The following is a 23359-nucleotide window of genomic DNA, read 5'->3' as shown; positions in this document are numbered from 1 at the left end:
TCCACATGTACTAAACATCTCCTTTTGATTGTTTCTAACACTCTCCAACCCCAATTCAATCAGGGGCGGATTTATGTATAGATCAGGGGGTGCTAAGCCACCCAATGATTTTAAAATTCTTAATTATGTATATTAAACTTTAGTTTAACTTTTGAGTTTTTTTAAACTTTTATATAGTCTAGCACCTCTCATAACATAATTAATTCATATATTATATTTTATAGATTAGCCTGTTTAAATTTTTCTAGTTCCGCCTCTGAATCCAATTGTGCTTGTTGGAGATGATATTCGAGGAGAAAGAACCCTTGCAATCTAGATGAGAGCTTGGGTTCGAAAGAGATGAAAAATATAACACAAAAAAGAAGAGAGAGTGTGCATAGGAGAATAAGTTTTGTTTTAATTAATAAATTTTGATTAATTATTATTTCATAATCTTAAACATAATTAATTTGAATTTTAGGTATATTTGATATATATTTAAACTATATTGGAAAAATATATTAGCTATTTAAATCTAGGATGAAAAATATGTTGTTATAAAATTTGAATGGGATGGTAAGTAATTCAAAGTTTTTAAGTGGCACATATGAAATTTCCCCTATTTTTTATGCTTAATACTAATCGAGCAACTTTAAACCTTTTGGCTCTTTTGATTCTATTTTAATTTTTTTTTTTTAAATTGAACGTTAAGTTTGATGAAGAACATTAACGATTTAACGAGACATGATCTTGACATTTGATTTTTCCTGTTTAATTTCGGCTACTACTTTTTAAGTTTATTATTATATATTTCGATTCTTATCTAACAATTAAAAATTAAAAATATTTAATTAGAATTTTATATTTTCTAATTGGTAATTAATTTTTTTGTCAAAATGTACTATATGAAAAAAAATTAGAAGCAAATCTTAATGTTATTCATGTTCTATTTTTTAATATTAGTTTCACATAATTAAATTATCAAATACGAAAAGCTTCTCCTGAAGTAAAATATCATTTTTTTTTTCCAAATATGATAAAAGAGAAGGTAAGACTTAAAATAAAAGAGGAGGATTCTAACACCTCATGTTTTTCATACTTTATCATGATTCATATTTTATATCTTTATTTTTAAAATTCAAATTGACGATCCGAACTACTCAATATGATATCTATATTAAAATATATTTGGAGACCAAATTTTATAATTTTTAAAATTTTGTTACTATTTTTTAAATAAGTATAAATTATTATTTTTGAACGGTCCAGAAACAATAATTATGTATCTTACTTAAAAAATAGTAAATAAATTTCTAAAATTATAAAATTTCAACCCAAGCATATTTTAGTATGAATATCGTGTTGAGCAATTCAAATCAACAACTTAAACTTTAAAAACTAATATTAAATATAAAATTTAATAAAATATGAAAAACAACATTCTAAAAAAAAAAAAAAATACTCGACAACATTAATTTCCAACTTACGTAAGTAGGAGAGTGATTGTGACATTACCGAAAGTTTCGAGACTGTTCAAAATTGAATATTTTGGAGAGTAATATGTGTCACAAAGTGTAAGGTCCTGTTTTACAGTAATTTCGAAAGTACTGTTTACGTCGGAAAAAAAAAATTCACTCAAATTGAATTTTTTTTTCTCACGTGAACAATAAAATCCAGTTCAAAATTTTCAATTCTTATACCCATTTCTATTCCTTACTGGACTGCCGAACATCCCTAAATTTTGGATAACATTATCCCAAAAACCTGACTCGCTATACTAGGTAGCCATTATTCTTTGCCGATTTTTTTATTTATATCCAAAAAAATATATAAATTTAAAAAACTAACCAAACCGCTTGTCTTTTTCCAAAACTATCCAAACCGGAAATTTTTTTTCTGGTTTCAATACCAATTTCCGGAAAAAAATTTTTCGGAAATTGGATCCTAAATCCGGAATAATTTTTTCCGGATTTAATGATTTCTTTTTTTTTTTTTGCTAAATCCGGAATAATTTTTTCCGGATTTAGGATTTATTTTTTATTTTTTATTTATTATTTATTATTTTTTTTTTAGGAAATTTTATTTTCCGAAACATTTTTTTATTGGAATTTTTTTTCATTTTTCATTTATAATTTATTTATTTTTTTGTAATGAAGTATTACAAATATTTAATATATTTAAAAAAAAATTAGATGGAATACTATATAATTTGATTTATTCGAAAGACTGCTACAAATAATCTGGATCAACATTTTTCATGCCGGATTTTTTATGACCGTAAGAAAAATTAATATAATATAATATATGTATATGTATATGTATAGGTATATATAATATAATATATGTATATGTATATATAATATAATATATGTATATGTATTTATAATATAATATATGTATATAGAGGAGGGTTCAAATGCACTCAAATTTTTGTGCACCCAAATGCACCCTATCTTTCAAATCCTTTTTCTCCGTTTTCAAAGTCCAAATAGTCAATCCGAACCGTTAGATGCGATCTATATATTAAGATGTGCTTGGAGAACAAATTTTACATTTTTTGAAATTTTTTTACTATTTATTAAACCACTTTGAAAATCGCTGATCCAATGGTCCAGAAAATGTAAAATCAGTGATTTTTAAAGTGGCTTAATAAATAGTAAAAAAATTCAAAAAATGTAAAATTTGGTCTCCAAGCACATCTTAATATATAGATCGCATCTAATGGTTCGGATTGACTATTCGGACTTTGAAAACTGAGAAAAGGGATTTGAAAGATAGGGTGCATTTGGGTGCACAAAATTTTGGGTGCATTTGAACCCTCCTCATGTATATATATGTATATATAATATAATATATATGTTAAAATGTGCTTGCATATCAAATTTTATATTTTTTTGATTTTTTTTACTATTTATTAAGTATTTAACAAAATCGCTATCTATATTCAGACCATTGAATTTTTGTACCCATCTTAATAAATAGTAAATTTTTTTAGAAAAATGTAAAATTTGATCTGCAAGCACATTTTAAAATATCCATCATGTTGAACGGTTTGGATCGACTGTTTCGACTTTGAAAACTTTGAAAATACCGATCATTGAATGCCTACCGTTGAACGAAAACTTAAACTGAATTTTTGAGGCACTAAACGAGGGTTCCAATACCTCATTTTTTTATACCTCGTCATACCTCATATTTTATATCTTCATTTTCATATATATTATATTATATATACATATATATACATATATATACATATATTATATTATATATACATATACATATATTATATTATATATACATATACATATACATATATTATATTATTTTTTTTTTTTACGGCCGTAAAAAATCCGGCATGAAAAATATTGATCCGAATTATTTGTAGCAGTTTTTTGAATAAATCAAATTATATAGTATTCCATCTATTTTTTAAAAAATATATTAAATATTTGTAATACTTCGATACAAAAAATAAATAAATTATAAATAAAAACTGAAAAAAAAAATTCCTAAAAAAAAAAAATCCTAAATCTGGAAAAAATTATTCCGGATTTAGCAAAAAAAAAAAAAAAAGAAATCCTAAATCCGGAAAAAATTATTCCGGATTTAGGATCCAATTTTTGGAAAAAAAATTTCCGGAAATTTTTTTTCCGGTTTGGGTAGTTTTGGAAAATAACAAACGGTTTGGTTAGTTTTTTAAATTTATATATTTTTTTGGATATAAATAAAAAAATCGGGTTCTTTGATAAGTTCACACATAAAGAGGAATCCATATCCTATGAGGTAACATAATATTTTTGTTTAGATCACGACCATTTGATTCGTGAGGAGGATGGTCACGGCGTCTTTCCTTTGTAATTTGAAAATGTAACACCAGTTGATTATATATTGATGGTAAACTTTTTTTTTATTTTGTTGCGAGTTTAACGTTAGGTTTAGAGGATAATTTTGTTCAAGTTTAACGTTAGGTTTTATTGAGAACATTAGCGATTTAATGTGAAATGATTTTCAGATTTGATATTTCTTGTTAAATTTGGGCTACTACTTTTCAAGTTTTATTATTATTATTATTATTATTTATTTCGTTTCTTATCTAAAAAATAAAAATTATAAATATTTAAGTATAATTTTATATTTGAGTGAGGCTACGATACTATTCCAGTAAAACGCTCAATGTTATCTCCATAATTTTTAAGTTTTCAAATTTTAAGTTATTTAGAAATCCAACGGTAGAAAATCACTTGATCCAAAAATAGTGATTTTTCATCTTTTTTGCCGAATTGATTTTAGTATGTACCGGAGAGGATATGGATACTCGCTATACTAGGTAACCATTATTTTGTGACAAGTTTCCATCATAGTCATAAGATTCGCGAATTAAACTCAAATTAAATCTGAATAATTTATTTTTTTGGTGATTCCAAACCCAACGCCGAATTATTCGGTTGACCGAACTTTGACCGAATTAAACACTAATAATTCGCGAATTTTACGAATCATTCGCAAATTTTTTTCATAACATTTTTTTTTACTCTCTTGCAGGATTGAAATATCTGATCTGAATAATTCCGAATAAAAAATCTTTGACTTCGCCGAACCGAACCCGAATAATTCATTTGTACCTATGGTTCCCACAACTTGAGTGCAGCACGAATGAAAAGATCAGACTATTCGTTAAAAACTTCCACAACAAAACAAGATGGAACCGTTCTTTAATCTTCACTGCCGCTGCCTTGTCAAAATTTTTTGTTTGTCTTTGTTTTCACACAGTTTCTATTTCGAGAGACAGCAGACTATTCCTGTTGAGCACCAACAGTACCTGATATTCCCCGAGTTTTTTAAAAATACCCAAATTTATAAATATTTTATTATAAATAACCACATTTTTATCAAAATTTTATTTTTGCCCAAACCGTACAGATTATTTACGGTTTCAATTAAAAATTCAAACCGTAAATATTCCTTACGGTTTGAATTTTTTTTTATTTAAAAATTCGGACCGTATATATTCCTTACAATTTGAGTTTTTTTTTTTAAGCCCAACTTTGCACCTCTGATAACATATCAAAACACCTTCAAAAATCATGAAAATTTACCGACATGCATTTTTGACTTCATAGAATAAGACTGTGAAGTTTCATACAAAATCTCAAAACAGATCGTGAGATATCGGCTTCCAAAAATTGCCCAAACTGCTGAAGGAGTGCTTTTGAGCCCAAATTTGCACCTCTGATTAACATATCAAAACACCTTCAAAAATCATGAAAATTTACCGACATGCATTCTTGACTTTATAGAACAAGACTGTGAAGTTTCATACAATATCTCAGAACAGATCGTGAGATAATGAAACATAACAAAACTGAAAACTCAAACATAATAAAACATAATATAGCTAAACTGAACTAAAACTCAAACATAATAAAACATAACATATCTAAACTGAACTAAAACTTAAACATAATAAAATATAACATAGCTAAACTGAACTAAAACTATATAAAATATACATAGCTAAACTGAACTAAAACTTGTTCAATATTGGAATGAAATATAATCAGGGTTGAATGTCACTTTCATGATTCGGGCAATTTTTGAGAGCCGATATCTCACGATATGTTTTGTGATTTTATATGAAACTTCACAGTATTGTTCTATGAAGTCAAGAATGCATATTGGTAAATTTTCATGATTTTTGAAGGTGTTTTGATATGTTAATCAGAGGTGCAAATTTGGGCTAAGAAGCATTTCTTCAGCAGTTCGGGCAATTTTTGAGGGCGATATCTCACGATCTGTTTTGAGATTTTGTATGAAACTTCACAATCTTATTTTATGAAGTCAAAAATGCATGTTGGTAAATTTTCATAATTTTTGAAGGTGTTTTGATATGTTAACCAGAGGTGCAAAGTTGGGCTAAAAAAAAAAAAACTCAAACCGTAAGGAATATATACGGTCCGAATTTTTAAATCAAAAAAAAAAATTCAAACCGTAAGGAATATTTACAGTTTGAATTTTTAATTGAAACCATAAATAATCTGTATGGTTTGGGCAAAAATAAAATTCTGACAAAAATGTGGTTATTTATAAATTTGAGTATTTTTAAAAAACTCGGTGATATTCCTGTTGGGCGAATAATTAATATTTCAATTCATTACTAACTGTTTCATTTTGAGAAGAATTGATGAAGAAAGTTTGTTTCTGCTAATAGACAAGCTTTCGCTGTATTAGGTAGCAAAATGAATCTCGCTGCAATAATACTAATTTAAATTATCAAGGTCATGACAAAGCTGCAGCACAGTCAGGATTATATTGTACTACGTGAATCGTGATGCACTTTTATGAAAACAAATAAATGAAACAAAGTGTGCACAATTTTCTAGAATCTCTCAAAAAGATAAGAACTGGTATCTAGTGTTTTAAAATGCGGCCGCATGGACTGTATATGCTACCGTATATGTTTATGCAGTCGGCATAAGCTTTAGTTTCTATTTGAATTTTCTGTATTTTTTATTTCTATTTGTTCAAGGGTTTCACCACTCTCAAAATCCTAATTTTTTTTTTGTAACCAATTGTGGTTAATATAAATAGGGGCTAGACCGTTATTGTTTCTCAAAAATAATAATAATAATAATATCTTCAAACACACACACATAAAATCATCAATACATTACAATAGTAAATACCTTCAAATATACATGCATCAAATAGAAAACAACCTTATAATTAAAAACTACGTATCAAAATATACTTCTCACCAATGCAGTTCAAGGAATGGACCAAGGACTCTTTAGCGATCACTGAATTTTAGCGAGGGCCTGACAACACTGAAGCTGGAAAGGGAGCTGACTGATCCACTACACTAGGTAGATTCGCAACCATATAATTGAAGAAACAAAATTATAATCCAATAATGTTTCAACCTCCATTGCTCCCTCTAAAACATTAACCACTATTAACATTGAAGGCCTTCGGGTACTATCCCATTGCAAGCACCACATTGCAAGGTTCATCGCATTCACAATTCATATAATTCGACATCACCAATATTTTTGTCAATCAAATCTAATATTGCATTGCTCTTAGATTTTTCTTCTAACAGTTTAATCAGATGACAATTCCCTTCACTGTGGGAATCATCACTGTTTCTTCTTCCATATAGAATCTCCATTACCACCACACCAAAACTATAAACATCGACCTTCTCAGTGACCATTGATGTTTGCCATTCAGGTGCTAAATATACCGGAGTGTCCCTCATTTTTTTAGTCATTACTGTGCTGATGTCCCTGTCGATAAGCTTGGATAACCCAAAATAAAAAACTTTAGCATTAAATTTTTCATCTAAAGGATTATTTGCCGGCTTGATATCGAAATGCTTAATTTTTTGCTTATATTCTTCATGGAGATAACATAAACCCTTGGCTATATCGGTTATAATTTTGAACCTAATGGGCCAATCCAAATGAACTCTCCCATCTCTGCAGTAGATCCACTTATCCAACGACTCATTGTACATGTACTCATAAATTAATAGCCTATTCAACTTGTCAGCATAAAAACCGATCAGCCTCGCTAGATTGATGTGATGGATACCAGTGTTTTAAAATGCGACCGCATGGACCGCATATGCATATGCAGTCGGCATAAGCTTTAGTTTCTATTTGAATTTTCTGTATTTTTTATTTTTATTTGTTCAAGGGTTTCACCACTCTCAAAATCCTAATTTTTTTTTGTAACCAATTGTAGTTAGGGGCTAGACCGTTATTGTTTCTAAAAAAAAAACAATAACAATACCTTCAAACATACATGCATAAAATCATCCATACATTATAATAGTAAATACCTTCAAATATACATGCATCAAATAGAAAACAATCTTATAATTAAAAACTACGTACCGAAACACACTTCTCACCAATGCAGTTCAAGGATTGCACGAAGGACTCTTTCAGCTTGGAGTAAGAATGCTTAGATTAAAGGATCACTAGATTTTAGCGAGGGCTTGACAACATTGAAGCTGGAAAGGGAGCTGACTGATCCACTACGCTAGGTAGATTCGCAACCATTGGAATTGAAGAAACAAAATTATAATCCAATGATGTTTCAACCTCCATTGCTCCCTCTAAAATCTTAACCACTATTAACATTGAAGGTCTTCGGGTACTATCCCATTGCATGCTTCATAATTAGATGGCAATTCCCTTCACTATGGGAATCATCACTGTTTCTTCTTCCAGATAGAATCTCCATTACTACCACACCAAAACTATAAATATCGACCTTCTCAGTGACCGTTGATGTTTGCCATATAGGTGCTAAATATTCCGGAGTGCCCCGCATTTTTTTAGTCATTACTATGCTGATGTCCCTATCGATAAGCTTGGATAACCCAAAATCAAAAACTTTAGCATTAATTTTTTCATCTAAAATATTATTTGCCAGCTTGATATCGAAATGCACAATTTTTTGCCTGTATCCCTTATGAAGATAACATAAACCCTTAGCTATATCGGTTATAATTTTGAACCTGATGGGTCAATCCAAAGGAATTCTCCCATTTCTGCAGTAGATCCACTTATCCAATGAGCCATTGTACATGTACTCATAAACTCAAAGCCTATTCAACTTGTCAGCACAAAAACCGATCAGCCTCACCAGATTGATGTGATGCATACCATTGTTTTAAAATACGGTCGCATGAACCGCGTATGCTGCCGCATATGCTTATGCAGTCGGCATAAGGATATGCATATGCAGTCGGCATAAGCATATGCATATGCAGTCGGCATAAGCATATGCATATGCAGTCGGCATAAGCTTTAGTTTCTATTTGAATTTTTGTATTTCTATTTGTTCAAGGGTTTCAGCACTCTCGAAATCATAATTTTTTTTTGTAACCAATTGTGGTTAATATAAATAGGGACTAGATCGTTATTGTTTTTCTAAAAAAATAAAATAATAATAATACCTTGAAACATACATCCATAAAATCATCAATACATTACAATAGTAAATACCTTCAAATATACATGCATCAAATAGAAAATAACCTTATAATTAAAAACTACGTATCAAAACATACTTCTCACCAATGCAGTTCAAGGAATGCACCAAGGACTCTTTCATCTTGGAGTAAGAATGCTTAGAATAAACGATCACTAAATTTTAGCGAGGGCATGACAACACTGAAGCTGGAAAGGGAGCTGACTGATCCACTACGCTAGGTAGATTCGCAACCATTGGAATTGAAGAAACAAAATTATAATCCAATGATGTTTCAACCTCCATTGCTTCCTCTAAAACCTTAACTACTATTAACATTGAAGACTTTTGCGTACTATCCCATTGCAATCACCACATTGCAAGTTTCATCACATTCACAAATTTTTCTTCATATAATTCGACATCACCAACATTTTTGTCAATCAAATCTGATATTGCATTGCTCTTAGATTTTTCTTCTAACAGTTTAATCAGATGACAATTCCCTTCACTATGGGAATCATCACTGTTTCTTCTTCCATATAGAATCTCCATTACCACCACACCAAAACTATAAATATCGACCTTCTCAGTGACCATTGATGTTTGCCATTCAGGTACTAAATATTCCGGAGTGCCCCGCATTTTTTTAATCATTACTATGCTAATGTCCCTATCGATAAGATTGGATAATCCAAAATCAGAAACTTTAGCATTAAATTTTTCATCTAAAAGAATATTTGTCGCTTGATATCGAAATGCACAATTTTTTGCTTGCAATCCTCATGAAGATAACATAAACCCTTGGCTATATCGGTTATAATTTTGAATCTGATGGGCCAATCCAAAGGAACTCTCCCATCTCTGCAGTAGATCCACTAATCCAATGACCATTGTACATGTACTCATAAACTAAAAGCCTATTCAATTTGTTAGCACAAAAACCGATTAGCCTCACCAAATTGATGTGATAGATACTAGTGTTTTAAAATGCGACCGCATGGACCGCATATGCGGTCCAAATATGCGGATATGTGGATTAAAAACGTAATATGCAACGCATGTAATTAAAAGTTCATATGCATTATGCAGAGTTTTACTATCTAATCTCAAATTATTGTATTTTTTATATACAATAAGGCATACTTCATGTTGGTTATGTAGAAATAAATTCAACTATATGAATATGAATATATATACGTGAATTTTTATTTTAAAATCCGCATACCAAATAAATTTTAAAATCCGCATACCGCTTATGCGGTATGCAGTGGCCTTCCGCATGCATGAACAAAACCGCATTTTAAAACATTGCTGGTATCTGAATCTAACACAAGCCATTGCTCATATGTAAGTTGCCAAATGGAACTGGACTAAGCTACGATTATGATTAGATTGCACTATTAAGCAGGAAGGTACTAATAATGTACATGGCAAGGGAATCTATAAATCTCCTCATTATGATCTAGCAACTAACATTACAACATCTGAGCTGTGTGAATATCACCTGACACCACTATGGCTTCATAAAATGACTTCAATTCAAGGGATTTTTGTATTTTGTTCCCTGTTAGACAATTTGTTTTTGTTCTGCAAATGTCTCTCTTTTTAAACTCCTATAATTTGACACCGTCAATGAAAAGTTCATTCTGTCTTTGTAATCTTGTGCAAGCTTTAAAATGTCATAATGCTATTCATCAATGTCTTTCATCGCATCCTGCACAAAAAGAGAACAAACATGTCGTTACTATTTAAATAGACTTAAGAGGTTGGCAACTAGAAAATATTTATAACGTCTTTCTTTTTTCCTTTTTTTGGTTTATTTACATGGCCAGGTTACCCAAGACTTTATTCATATGTTCTGACACAAAACTAATAAGCAGCTTTTTACTGATGCGCGTCCGAGTTTGTATCAAAGTAGCACAGTACTGAACTGTACCACAATACCAGCCAGGATGTACCTTTACTGAGAAAAACGCATCTTTATTAAAGTAGCCCAGGATCTCAAATAACAACTCTTAAAAAACATGATTAATTTAATAAGTGCAAAAGGAAAGGAGAACATCACCTTACAAATTAACAAAAATGAAATTTAAAAATACAAAGCAAGAGCGTTACCTTTGCAAGACGAGTAACATAAGTTGCAGCTATAGCTGTAAAAACTAGACCAAGGCCTAATGTGACTAATTGCCCATTGCCACCTGGCAATCCTACCTCCGACTCTTCTTGCTAGAAAAGAAGGAAAATATCATCAAATCAGAAAGTAACCCACAATATAGGGGTACAATGAAATGATCAACTTATCAGAATGGAGTACACAGAGGGATCTATTAGCATCATTACTATTTCTATTGGTGACAACTGTTGCCAAGTTTAAATAAAAATAATAATAATAAATAATAGGCGAAAAGGAAATTAAAGCTTACAATAATGGCTCGACCAAATGCACCAGCACTAACATAAGCCCATGAACCAGGAAGCATCCCCAACCAACTGTGAACCAAAATTAAAGCAATTTGTTACTTAAAATAGAAATTTTTATTTATCTGTTCAATCAAAGCATTCTCCTTCTGAAGCGTATTATATTGTGGTATTTCCTCTTGTGCTTCCTTTTTTTTTTTTCTATTTTTGTTTTGAGGAAATCCTGTGGGATCCTCTTGTACTTTTACTTGTGTATTACCATTGTTGATTCCAGCTACTAGCGAAAGTATGATACTACAGCAGTATAGCTCAACAGCACAAAAGAAGGAAACTAAATAAATTTCAACCTCACCTGCCAAGAACATAAGGCAAAAATTTCACGGAGGTAAGGCCATAAAGGTAATTTCCAATAGAGAACGGTAACAAAGGGCTTAATCGCAAAAGCGTCACAACCTTAAAACCATTCTCTCCAATCGCTTTATCAATTGCCGCAAACTTCTTATTTCCTTCCACCAGTTTAAGAATGCGCTCTCTTGCAAAATATCTTGCAATAAGAAAAGCCACAGCTGCTGCCACCTGAAAATTCAAAAGAAATAGGAGTGGGGTATCTACCATGTTTTTGGTTCATACCAGCACAAATACAGAAATACAGTCCAGTACAGAACTTGTTCTTCTTTATTTTATTGAACTTTATTTTGGTGTTTGACTAATGAGATAATAAAACAGCAAAACAAAGTAAGAGAATTTTATAAAAGAAAAATATATAACACGGAATCAATCAGGACCTAATGATAACACTGCCAGTGCATATTATTGCCAGTAAGGATAAAGACAAAAAGAATTTCTGTTGTAACTTTCACAAATTCATGAGTAACGTACCGTTCCACTGATAGAAACAATGACGGTACCAGTAACAGGGCCAAATAGAAGCCCGGCTGACATGGTCAACGGAATTGCTGGAATCGCAAGAACCTACGGGGAGTAAAAATCTTGTCAGGTGCCACAATTAGTGAACATCTATTATGTTACCATTGGCATCCATAGAAACATGGATTTGAGAACAGGTTTGCTTGATTGTGAGGTTCTTCATGTGAATTCAAATGAAAGATATTGTTTCCACTTGCTAGATATGTTTATATGATTTGAGCCACAAGTTCTGAAAGCAAAGCTGATTTCTACACATACCTCTAATCCTGCGTAAACAAGCACAAATAGTGCGTATCCAGCCGGGCCATAACCTGATATCATAGAAAGTTCATAAAAATTGAATCCATATATACAGGAAAAAGAAGCTAGAAGGAACAAAACATCAAATTAAGAGCTCATACCGTCAATGTATTCTGAAAATTGTGTGAGAAACGCATTGATCTGATCTTTGTACACATATCCAACACCCCCAACTCCACCGATTACACCAACTAACAATAATCCAGCGAGAACAGTTCCTTTAACGGCCATACCATTGTCAGATTCTTCCTTCGATTCATCTTTCTCTGGCTTCTTTTGCCGGTCAAACTTCAAATTGTTCGGTATATTAGGCGAGGCTTTGCGCAGAGTCGCCTTCTTTGACTCTCTGAGCGAAGAAAAGAGCTTGAGCGAGTGGTGGTAGTGGCGGTGATGGCGGTGGCGAAGGAAGAGAGAGGGAGAGTAAGGGAGGGTTGGGGAGAGGAGAGAGAAGCGAGAGGTGAATGAAATGGAGGGCATTATGCGCGAACCGGGGGTAATGCCATGGAGCATGGAGAGAGAGTGTGTGGTGATAAGGGGAGGAGAGAGGAATGGAGGGATCGAGATGAAGGTTTGGGAGAGAGGCGTTTACCCACGTGGCATCATCATGATCAGTGCGATTATTCGTGGAAATGGATGTATCCAGTTCAAACTGGAACCCTGTTCAGTGTTCTAGACTTGTGTGATTCTGTCACTGTCAGTGTATAAACTGACGAAACAAATTTGATTCCGAATATCCGATTTCGAGACCTTGAATCCAGTTCCCTAGGCAATATTGAATATCCCTTCGGCTCAATGCAAAAATAAAAAATAAATAATATATCCGGCTAAATCTAACGAATATGGAAATAAATCAGCAAATTCCGAGATCGGGTACTGTTCATCCAGAAATTTTTGAAATTCGAAATTCAGCTATTGAATTTTTTCGAGAATGCATTTTGAAACAACTGGTTTTTTGCACGTATCTCGAAACAGTTTGATGGCTGGATTCGGATTGCAGATATTTCAGGGTGAACAGTACCGACTTTGAATTTCAGCAGATTCGGATCCAACGAATATCGGGTTCGGTTTTTCTGTTTTTTAAGAAAAAACATAAGAGTAGAACTAGGGTGTTCTTAAGTTCACCAAGTCTATTGATGATTGAAGTCTAAAATTCATCAAATCGGCTTCAAATGACGAATTTGAACTGTCGAAATCCGCCTACCTAATGAGTTACGAGTGATGCGTCTACATGTGAAAAATTTTAACATTTGAATTAATTTAGTATAAAGTCAAGCAGTCAAAATTAGAAGGTTAATAAATTAATTTTAATGCATTCATTATTTGAACATTTGACTTTATACTAAATTAATTCAAATGTTTAAAATTTTTACATGTAGACGCATCACTCGTAAGGTAGGCGGTTTTTAACAGTTCAAATTCGTTATTTGAAGCCAATTTAACAGATTTTAAATTTGAGTTCACTAAGAAACTTGATAAACTTAATAACACCCGAGTTCTACTCAAAACATAATCCGAAATTAAGAAATCATGTTTGACAAAAAAAAAAATTGTAACATTTTAGAACGGAATAGATTAGACTTTTAAAACCGGCCTTACTATAATTTATGATCGAAACTTTAACATTTTCCCAATTGCCATTCTAACTATATTACCTTTTGCCTGAATAAAAATGTTAATCCCAAACTCTATTGCACCAAAATGTTATCTTTTTATCCAACGTTATTGATACCAATTCAACCTGATGAATCTAAATCTTTTACATATTGATAATTTTCTTGTCAAATTTACAACTTTCTACGTGAAAAATATTATTCTTATCACTAAATTAAAGACTTGTATATATGTTAGTCATTTTGATTGATAAAGAAAAGAAAACATCCAATCTATTGAAAATTATTATGATCACGCTACTCTATTAATGGAACTTTGGAAAAAATAATCTATGCAGAATTTAATTTGCAAGTGGAAATGCTAAAGCAATTGATGTTGTGTCAATCGAGTAGAACTAGGTGTTTTTAAGCTCACCAAACACTTTGGTGAGCTTAACTTCAAAATCCATCAAATCGATTTCAAATGACGAATCCGAACCGTTGAAACGCGCATACCTTACGAGTGATGCATTTACATGTGAAAATTTAAAACATTCGAATTAATTTAGTATAAAGTCAAGCGGTCAAAAAACGTTCAAAAAATAAATGCACTAAAATTAGTTTATTAACCTTCTAATTTTGACCGATTGACTTTATACTAAATTAATTCAAATATTTAAAATTTTCACATGTAGACGCATCACTCGTAAAGTAGGCGGGTTCCAACGGTTCGGATTCATCATTTAAAACTAATTTGATGGATTTTAGAGTTAGACTAAACCCTAAACCCTAAACACCCTAGTTCTACTCCATGTCAATCATCTCTTTTTCTATTTTCTAAAAAATACAACCCTTTTTTGTCATGACTGCAGCTACAGTGCCGGCCTCTGCCTGAACACTGCCAACAATAATTGTGGGTGCATGCTGCTTTCTACCGGCCGCTGGCTTGCCATTTCGGCAGTAGCCGGTGCTGTAGTCTGCTACTGATGCATGTCTCGGTGGTTGTTGCTGCACCTTTTGATCGCTACAAGTAATTGAGTCAATTGACCCCCATTTATTTTTAAATTATTTATAATTATACACGATATTCAATATAGTTTAGAGTAAAATATTATGAATAATGTAAAATTGACCCTCATTCGTAGTACAAATATTTTATATGATTGATCTCTATTCACGTTTGATCCCCATAGTTCAAAAGTCTGGTTCCGCCCCTGGCTACTGGCACACTATCTTTCCCTGCCGCAGAGCAACGCCCGCTGCCCTGCTCTTTCCACCGCTGCTACTGTACTGATTATAGGCTTATTGATACTTGGCAAATGCTATTGTTGTTTCTGTACTGTAAACGTGGTAACTTTTAAACTGGAAAACATTTATACTCAACAGATTGAAACTAGTCATGATTAGCAGAAAGCTCTAATATTGCACTTGTAATCACCAAAAGTGGAAATGAAGCCCTAATCTTATTCCTAGAGTGTTTTCTAATTAATTTGTACAAATGATAAAGGCACGCCTAAAATTAAAATATTTCAATCAAATTTTGACCTACAACCTTGTCAGGATGGTGCCACAATGGCAAACTACAGAAAGGCAAATCTTTACATCCATGATCCATCCATATAAGGTATATAGAAAGAGACCGAATCGTCTGCCCCCAGAGTCTCTGCGGATGGGGTCCATTTAAAAACAGTAACAATAGTTAAACTCTTAAACAGTAACCGGTCCCACCCCGGTCCCACCCTACAGAGACTCTGGGGGCAGGAATTTCCTGCGCTCCGAGGGGCAGACGATTCGGTTTCATACAGAAAGCATTTTTCTGTATACCCTTTCCACGCTGAGGCCATAGCCATGTTGCAGGCGCTCCAACTGGTACGTAATACTTACCAGCAGGGTAACCCACAAGCAACCACTATCTTCTCTGATTGCAAAGTACTGGTTGATGCAATTAAGAATAGAAATGTGGAGGATCTACTCTCATGGAAAGCAATTGAAACAGTGGTGGAATGCATGACTGTGTTTGAAGAAATCGTCAATCAACTGGTATCAGTTTTGCAAGGAGATAGTTACTGGTACAGCCCCATTGCTTGGCGAACGGTTTCAGATGTGCTGTACAAGATACAAGGGGTATACTGGGAATGCAAATGGTGGCAGCGCAAGGAATTAAAACTCATCTCATGGAGCAGTTCTTCTTTTTTAGTTAAATGCTTTAGTTTACTCTTCTACTTCTTTTAAGTCTTTGATGACAATTTTAATGCTTTCATGTTTCATAAAATTTAAATTCTGATGTAACAATTTTAGTTTTCAATGAAATATACCTGCGGGTTTCTCTCAAAAAAAAAAAAAAAAGAAGTGCAACAGGCTACCCTCCAGCAAAAGTATATAGCTGAAAAAGTTTTTGATATCCTCAAGGTATGTCTGCCATTATCTCCATTTTGTTTACATAGTGAGAACAATAGAATGATGCATGTGTACTTGCCTCTTTGATGTGCTTGATATTTTTGAATAAAATATGCCATTTTGACAGGATAATGTTATTGTTTTTCACAATCATTTGACATGCAATTGATATCTTTTTTTGTACTGCAAATGATAAAATATGTTTAGAAAATATAGTTTTTGAAAGGAGCTTTGTAGGATGGTCATTGAGTAATTTGAGGAGCTCATCATTAAGTTAATAATATTCTTGCACCTAATGTAGTACTTGTTTAATTTTTTAACTTGCAAACAGTGAAATTATATATATATATATATTTTGAGTAAAGGTTGGAGGTTAATCCACCTAGCTATTTAATACACATGTTATTACAACAAATGATCTTCTCCATCCGAATTTTGAACCTATGATCTCTCACATAGAGAGACCATGTGCATTTGCCACTAGATCAAAGACTGGTTATTCTGTGAAATTTTATATAATTTCCTCTTATGTGAAATAGGAAGCATGGAAATTTTATATACTTTTCGTCGAATCGTGTTTGGTTGACAGAGTTGATAAGCCAAAATTGTATCTATTGAAACCTAGGGTTTGTTATGTAAATTAAGCCAAGTTTTGATTAAATTGGGTTTGATTAGGTTAGAAATGTCCAAAAGTTCAAGTTACTGCCCTAGTTATGTTTGTTCTACAGGTAATCAAGTGTTTGGAGCTAAACGAAGCAAAACGGGTGAGTTAGCACGAAGAAATGAGCTTCTGCCACATGCATTGCGGCCCGGAAGAGATCCTTTGCGGTCCACAACCAAGCAAGCCAGAACCAAGAACTCCAGAAGATTTCAGCACCATGCATTGCGGCCCGTAATGGGTATGATTGCGGCCCGCAATGGCCTTCAGAATTCTTCGCTGCAATATGTTAACTTTCACCATGCAATGCGGCCCGCAATGAATGTATTGCGGCCCGCAATTAGGTCGGTTCAGAGCCCGAATTTGCTATTTTTGGTTGGTTATTTCTAGGTTTTTGATTTGGGTATAAATAGGAACCTGTAGAACAGATTGAGTACGTTTTTTTTAGAGATAATTTCTGGTTTTGAACAAGGAAAAACAAGGAAAAGCAAGAAGAGAGAAGAAGGGAGAAGAGATCATTGATCAACCGGTTTTATTAATTTCTTTCCTTTGTGAACTCTTTTATTCTTTTGATTTCATTTGTGCTTTAGCCATGACTGGCTAAGGGCTTTTCTAGAGTTGATTAGGGTTGTACTTGAAACTTTTGTTATGATTTAGTTGGTTTTATTTTATATATTCTTGTTCTTTGTTATGATCTATTCTTTATTTTAATTGATTGTGAGGACTTAATCGAAATCACATGAAACTCTAGGATTTGGTATTTGCAATTGAGAAATTAAATATTAGGTCCAGACCATAAGGAATAGAGTATTTGATAGGCTAAGTACCGAGAGGTGACGCTTGTCTTATACGGGCTTCACCTAATAGTTTAGAAAATTGTGCCAAGTACCGAGAGGTGAAAGATAGTTTTCTAGATCAATTGGGACAGTAAGAACTTAATGACTTTAGATTAGAGTAGCCAAGTACCGAGAGGTGACGTTTATTCTAATTGAAAGATGATATTAATATAAAGTTATCACTTTGTACCTACAACACCCAACTGTGCCTTCATAAATATAAGAACAAAATTTACAAACCAATTAGTCGTAACACTAGTGGATAGGAACCCTAAGAAACCCTAATTTCTCATACTTGTTAAAAATCAGATTTTGCTTTAAAGACTTTAGTTTAATTCATTTTAATCGAAACCAAACCACTTGAACAAACACAAAACATTTTTACTTTCTTTTACTAAATTAAATTATTAGGTTAGAGTTAATATTCCAACTTGTCCCTGTGGAGACGATCCATAAGTACTACTTGACAAGGTTGTACACTTGCAACTGAATTGAGTATCAACTAGGATTTATTACTTGTATTGTAATAATTCACATCAAGAGTTATATCAAAGGTGAATGATACGGGAGGTGAAAGGTTTAACCTTGTATCATTGTAATTAATAGAATCGGTTTCCCTCCCAGTTTGAGGTGTAACGGATGAAAATAAATTTTGTTGCAAATATTTTTAGTAGACTGTATCTTCCCTTTGATAGAATCGGTCTACCAACAACAGAAGTCTACCGATATAAATTTATTTGATACGTCTCATGTAAATGTTGTTGGTGTAACACAAAATGTTGTTGGTAGACTGTTTCTTCCCTTTGAATCCGCTTGCAATATCATCACGAGACGTATTACAAAGGGTTGCAATCTTGTAGCATTGTTTCACCTGCTTTATACTTTTTTTTGTGAAGGTTCTTTTTGTTCTCCTTTGATATTTTTTAGTATGTATTGGTTTACCAGTGCCTAGGAACTGTATCTGTTTCGCCAGTTTCGATGTATATATTTTTAATGCAAACTCTTGGTTATCTGATTGAGGTCTGTTAATCCCAGGAGTGTGGTTGTTTTGAACGAACCTTTTACTTTTGTTTGAAATTTTATCCGTTTCACTTTCATGTGATCCGTTGGGGACGATCCAGATTTTTTTTTTTTTTAAATTCGGATTTAATAGATCAAGCAGAAGAGTAAGGCTTGGATGCTATGGATAACATAAGACCATTCATGCTACGATCCAAATTTTTTAAAAATATTATATTTCAAAAAAAAAAAAAAAATCAAATAATCATGAAATCCTGAAAATTTGAAAAATACCTGGCCGCATCCCCTAGATGCGGACCCTTTTCTGGGGGCTGCATCTATGAGAGGCGGTCATGTCAAAATTTGAATTTTTCAGAAAATATGGTTATTTATTTATTTTTTATTTTTTTGGGGGGGGGGGGGGGGGGGGGGGGTATGGTATGGTATATTTAAAAATTTCAGTGCTACGACTTCAAAAATCTATCAAATAAACTTTAAATTTCGATATATGTAGCTCATTAAATTGGTTATATAATGAACTTGTAGAATACTAATTTTTATTATTTTTGAAATATTTTTACTATTTTTATAATTTATAAAAGATGTCAAAAAAAGACTTAAAAATAAAAAAGTCAATATTTTAGTAATTTTTTTGTCATCTTTCATAAATCATAAAAAATAATAAAAATATTTTAAAAATAACAAAATTAATATTCTATAAATTCATTATATAACTAATTTACTGAGCTATTTAAATTAAAATTTAAAATTTATATGATAAATTTTCCAAACATTACACAAATAGCCTTATTTTATCCATAACACTCAAAGAATTGAATCGTGTCAAAACATAAATTAATACGCAGATGCGAGATGATCCAATCCAATGACTCATTAGTGCTGTTCTGCAAGAGCCTCCTTAAAACTAAAGTAACATCTTTTAATTTTCTTAGCCGTTTAATCTTATTAAATACCGATTCTTTAGCGTCTTAGACCTTCTTTAATTTCTTTTGTCCGAATCTTAATCCCCTACTTCCTTAGAGCATCTCTTCTTCTTTTAGCTATCGTAATCTCTTATCCCTTCTTTTAACTTACCGAACAACTCTTCCATAGCGCGGAATAAATCCGCATGTCCTGCGGAACAGCGCCATTGATTCACGGTACATCTTTCCGAGATGGCACGTCAGCTACTTTCCCCCGCTACCACACCACAAATAATTTCGCTGCACCCAGTTCACCCCACAGACAAGCGTAGTCTTTGTAAACGCTGAATCCGAACATCAATCCAGCAAACCACAATTTTAAATTACGAAATTTAATTACCATTTGATTAATTTTAAACCACAGACAAGCGTAGTCGCGAATTCTTACGCTGAACCCGAACCACAAATCCACAATCCAACCGAGGTTAAGATTAACCGTTTTCTTGTACGGTCATGCTCTGGTTTCAGCTAAAATTATGTATTTCGGTATTTGTCTTTTTAATGTACAAACGTTGGACATCTGTCACCCTCTCTTTCCGAATTCGTATCCCCTCAGGTTACATGATTGAGTAGAATTGAATCGGACGGTCTGAAAATGGCTTGGCACGGATCTTAAAGCCCAAATAATACTGACCTTACTGCCATCCGATCACCCACCAGCTGAAATTAAATCTGGGCCGTCTATTTCAATTGTGTTGAGTCAGGTACCTGGGAGGATACGATCCTCTCTTTCCTGAGTTTGTCCCTCTATTCGAAGAGAGACACCAAACTAACAAAGGACCGTCCTCCTCTCTCTGCTCTCTCTCTCTCTCTCTCTCTCTCTCTCTTTTGAAACCTTGGCAGAGGATCTCTCTCTCTCTCTCTCTCTCCATATGGATGAACTCAGCGAACTCCATGATTGGGATCTTTATCGCTCTTCCGATTCCCCTCCTAAGCCTATGAAAGAGCTTGAGTCGCCACGACTCGATTACGAATCTGATGCTGGTGCGATCAAGCCTGACTATTTCTGTCTCGATTCAGGCGCCAAGTATCCTAAAAGAGCTCCCAGTGAAGATGAAGAGACGCTTTATCACTCAGACAATCCAAGCTGGGTCGATCCAGAATCTTTCCCTATGAATCAACCCCGGGAATTCTGGTCTGATGAGTCGTATTACTCTGACAAGAGCAGCCGGGTAAGTGGCGAAAGATGTCCCTCTGAATTGGAAAGTGAAACCCGCAATTCGATTGCGGAAAATGGAGAGAAAGAGATAGAAAAGAGATGGGATGTGTGGTGGAAAGTTCCTTTTCAGATGATTAAACTATGTGTTTTGCGAATTAGACCTGTTTGGTCTCTTTCGGTTGCGGCTGCAATTTTAGGGGTTGTGATTTTGGGTGGAAAATTGGTTAAATCAAAGCACCAGTATAAGAGTAGGACTCCAATGCCATTGAAGATAGTTTCTGAAGAAAAGGTGAGCCTTTCTTTATGTCTACTAAAATTACACCATCTCAATTTCTTGTTATATTGTTTCAATTGTTATAGATATGGTTTAGTTGGTCATTCAATACTAATTGACTTCCAAACTTGTGGTCTTAATTATGGTTTGATTGGTCAATTTTGAATATATTTTATTACTCTGGCCATCATTGAAGCAATTGAGAAAAGTTGGTATGAAAATCTTAATCAATAAATTATTATTAAGTTTATGTCAACACTCAACAGCTGTTTATTGACTAAAGTTAGATATAGATCTTGACTATGAGTTAGAATTGTGATGCATGATATTGGGTATAATTGTAAGTTTCAAACTATGGTTGAATTTTGATCAATAAGATGCTTAATTCTTAATTCAGCAGGAATAAGAAAAATGAAGATATATTATGTTATTTTCGTGCTTCATATTAAAAGGAAGAAAAACATTTGAACTTTTTGGTCCACTCTAGATTTGGTCTGTCCCGAAGAAATCACAGGACATGCGACCACAAGCATGTGACAACATACACTTTTACAGTTGCAATATAGACTGCATGCACAAGATCACACAGCCTTGTGGCCACATAGAATTCCAGGCAGCCTTGTGATTTCTTTGGCACCAGGCATGTTGGGACAGTCCATAAAAGGAATATACTGTTCAATAATTCTTATGAAATAGTGAGAGATGCAATAGAAATGCAGTAAATAGTTAGTACTATGTTGTTATAGCTGTCGTTGTTATTGCACCTACTGTTCCAATTGTTGTGGTTCTTTTTGACTTAGCGGGATCACTTTAACAGTTTAACCTCAATAGAGCCAAGATATTTTATACTGCCTTTCTGGTACATAAGAACTGATATTAAACTGATTTTCAATTTTACTTTTTCTTCGCTAGATTAGCTTGAGCTTTAATAAAAACTCAAAACAAAATCAAATTAATAGAGGAATGGACCGGCAGAGATGTATGGTACTAAATGGAACCTAATGATACCTAATCTCTGACTGAGCTGGTAAAAATTGGTATTTGCCCGTAACGCTACTGGCTAATGGTTGCTGACCGAATTAGAGCATATATATTTTGCTAGTACCAAAGCTAATACTTTATTCATCCTATTTATATCTGTCACTGTTTATTTTTATTATATAATTTCCTTTTCATGTTTTGCAGAGGGCCACACAGTTAAAGACTCGTGCGGGCCGTCTGAATGAAGCCCTTTCGGTGGTGAAGCGCGTTCCTTCGATTCGGGCCTCTTTTCCGTCTGGTTCCATGACCCTTTGGCCTGTGCTTGGCCTGACTGAATAATCTTATGTTAGTACGTGTTTTTAATTAGAAATAAATAGGCATAAATTGTGTAGTGTGGTCGCCATATAGTTTGTGTGTTCTATGGATGGATCATTATGCCTTAGGATATTTACCTCTTTCTCCTTGTTTAAGTAGGGCTTAACTTGAATGTAAAGCATGATGAATTGCAATGTAATTATTAGGATGTCATGCTAATATGCTATGCTGCAGTATGTCAAGAGTGCTATTTTTCTGATACCTGGCCCCTATCTGGTCCCGAGCTGGACTTATACGAATCCTACCGGGAATTGTGGACCGAGTAAAAGTAGATAGGTTATGGTTTCTTTTCTAAAGTAGTAATTTAATAGCCTACTATAATTCATTAACCAAAGAAAAAAAAATCAGTACATAATTATAACCAAAAACCAAAGACTAACCATGGAGTACAAAATAATCTCTGCTATATTTGCCTATAACTTTTGCTAGAAAAAAGAACTGCTGGAAAAAATCAGTATATGGTTATATTTACAATGGATGAGAACGAAAGACAAAT

At 33.1% G+C, this 23359-nt stretch overlaps 2 protein-coding genes and 2 pseudogenes across 2 annotated transcripts; 1 reads left to right on the top strand and 3 right to left on the bottom strand.

Annotated features, from left to right (window-relative positions):
* Positions 1-6997: 6997 nt before the first annotated feature.
* Positions 6998-7498, bottom strand: LOC144575297 (G-type lectin S-receptor-like serine/threonine-protein kinase SD2-5 pseudogene; annotated as a pseudogene).
* A 1567-nt stretch (positions 7499-9065) lies between these two features.
* Positions 9066-10115, bottom strand: LOC144575296 (G-type lectin S-receptor-like serine/threonine-protein kinase SD2-5 pseudogene; annotated as a pseudogene).
* Positions 10116-10338: 223 nt separating this feature from the next.
* LOC144575546 (SNARE associated Golgi protein family) lies at positions 10339-13258 on the bottom strand. Its single transcript, XM_078325731.1, has 7 exons — positions 12714-13258; positions 12571-12623; positions 12265-12357; positions 11738-11961; positions 11391-11457; positions 11083-11193; positions 10339-10681 (listed from the first exon to the last, which is right to left on the bottom strand). Exons 1-7 carry the CDS (start codon positions 13120-13122, stop codon positions 10655-10657), a joined length of 984 nt encoding a protein of 327 aa, XP_078181857.1. The 5' UTR covers positions 13123-13258; the 3' UTR covers positions 10339-10654.
* A 7608-nt stretch (positions 13259-20866) lies between these two features.
* Positions 20867-23039, top strand: LOC144575580 (uncharacterized). Its single transcript, XM_078325774.1, has 2 exons — positions 20867-21522; positions 22693-23039. Exons 1-2 carry the CDS (start codon positions 20947-20949, stop codon positions 22825-22827), a joined length of 711 nt encoding a protein of 236 aa, XP_078181900.1. The 5' UTR covers positions 20867-20946; the 3' UTR covers positions 22828-23039.
* Positions 23040-23359: the final 320 nt, after the last annotated feature.

This window comes from Carex rostrata, chromosome 24 (genome assembly GCF_964058835.1).
Source record: "Carex rostrata chromosome 24, lpCarRost1.2, whole genome shotgun sequence".
NCBI classification, from domain to species: Eukaryota; Viridiplantae; Streptophyta; class Magnoliopsida; order Poales; family Cyperaceae; genus Carex; species Carex rostrata.
The sequence above is the reverse complement of the archived record's forward strand: the minus strand, read 5'-3'. Positions and strand labels throughout refer to the sequence as shown.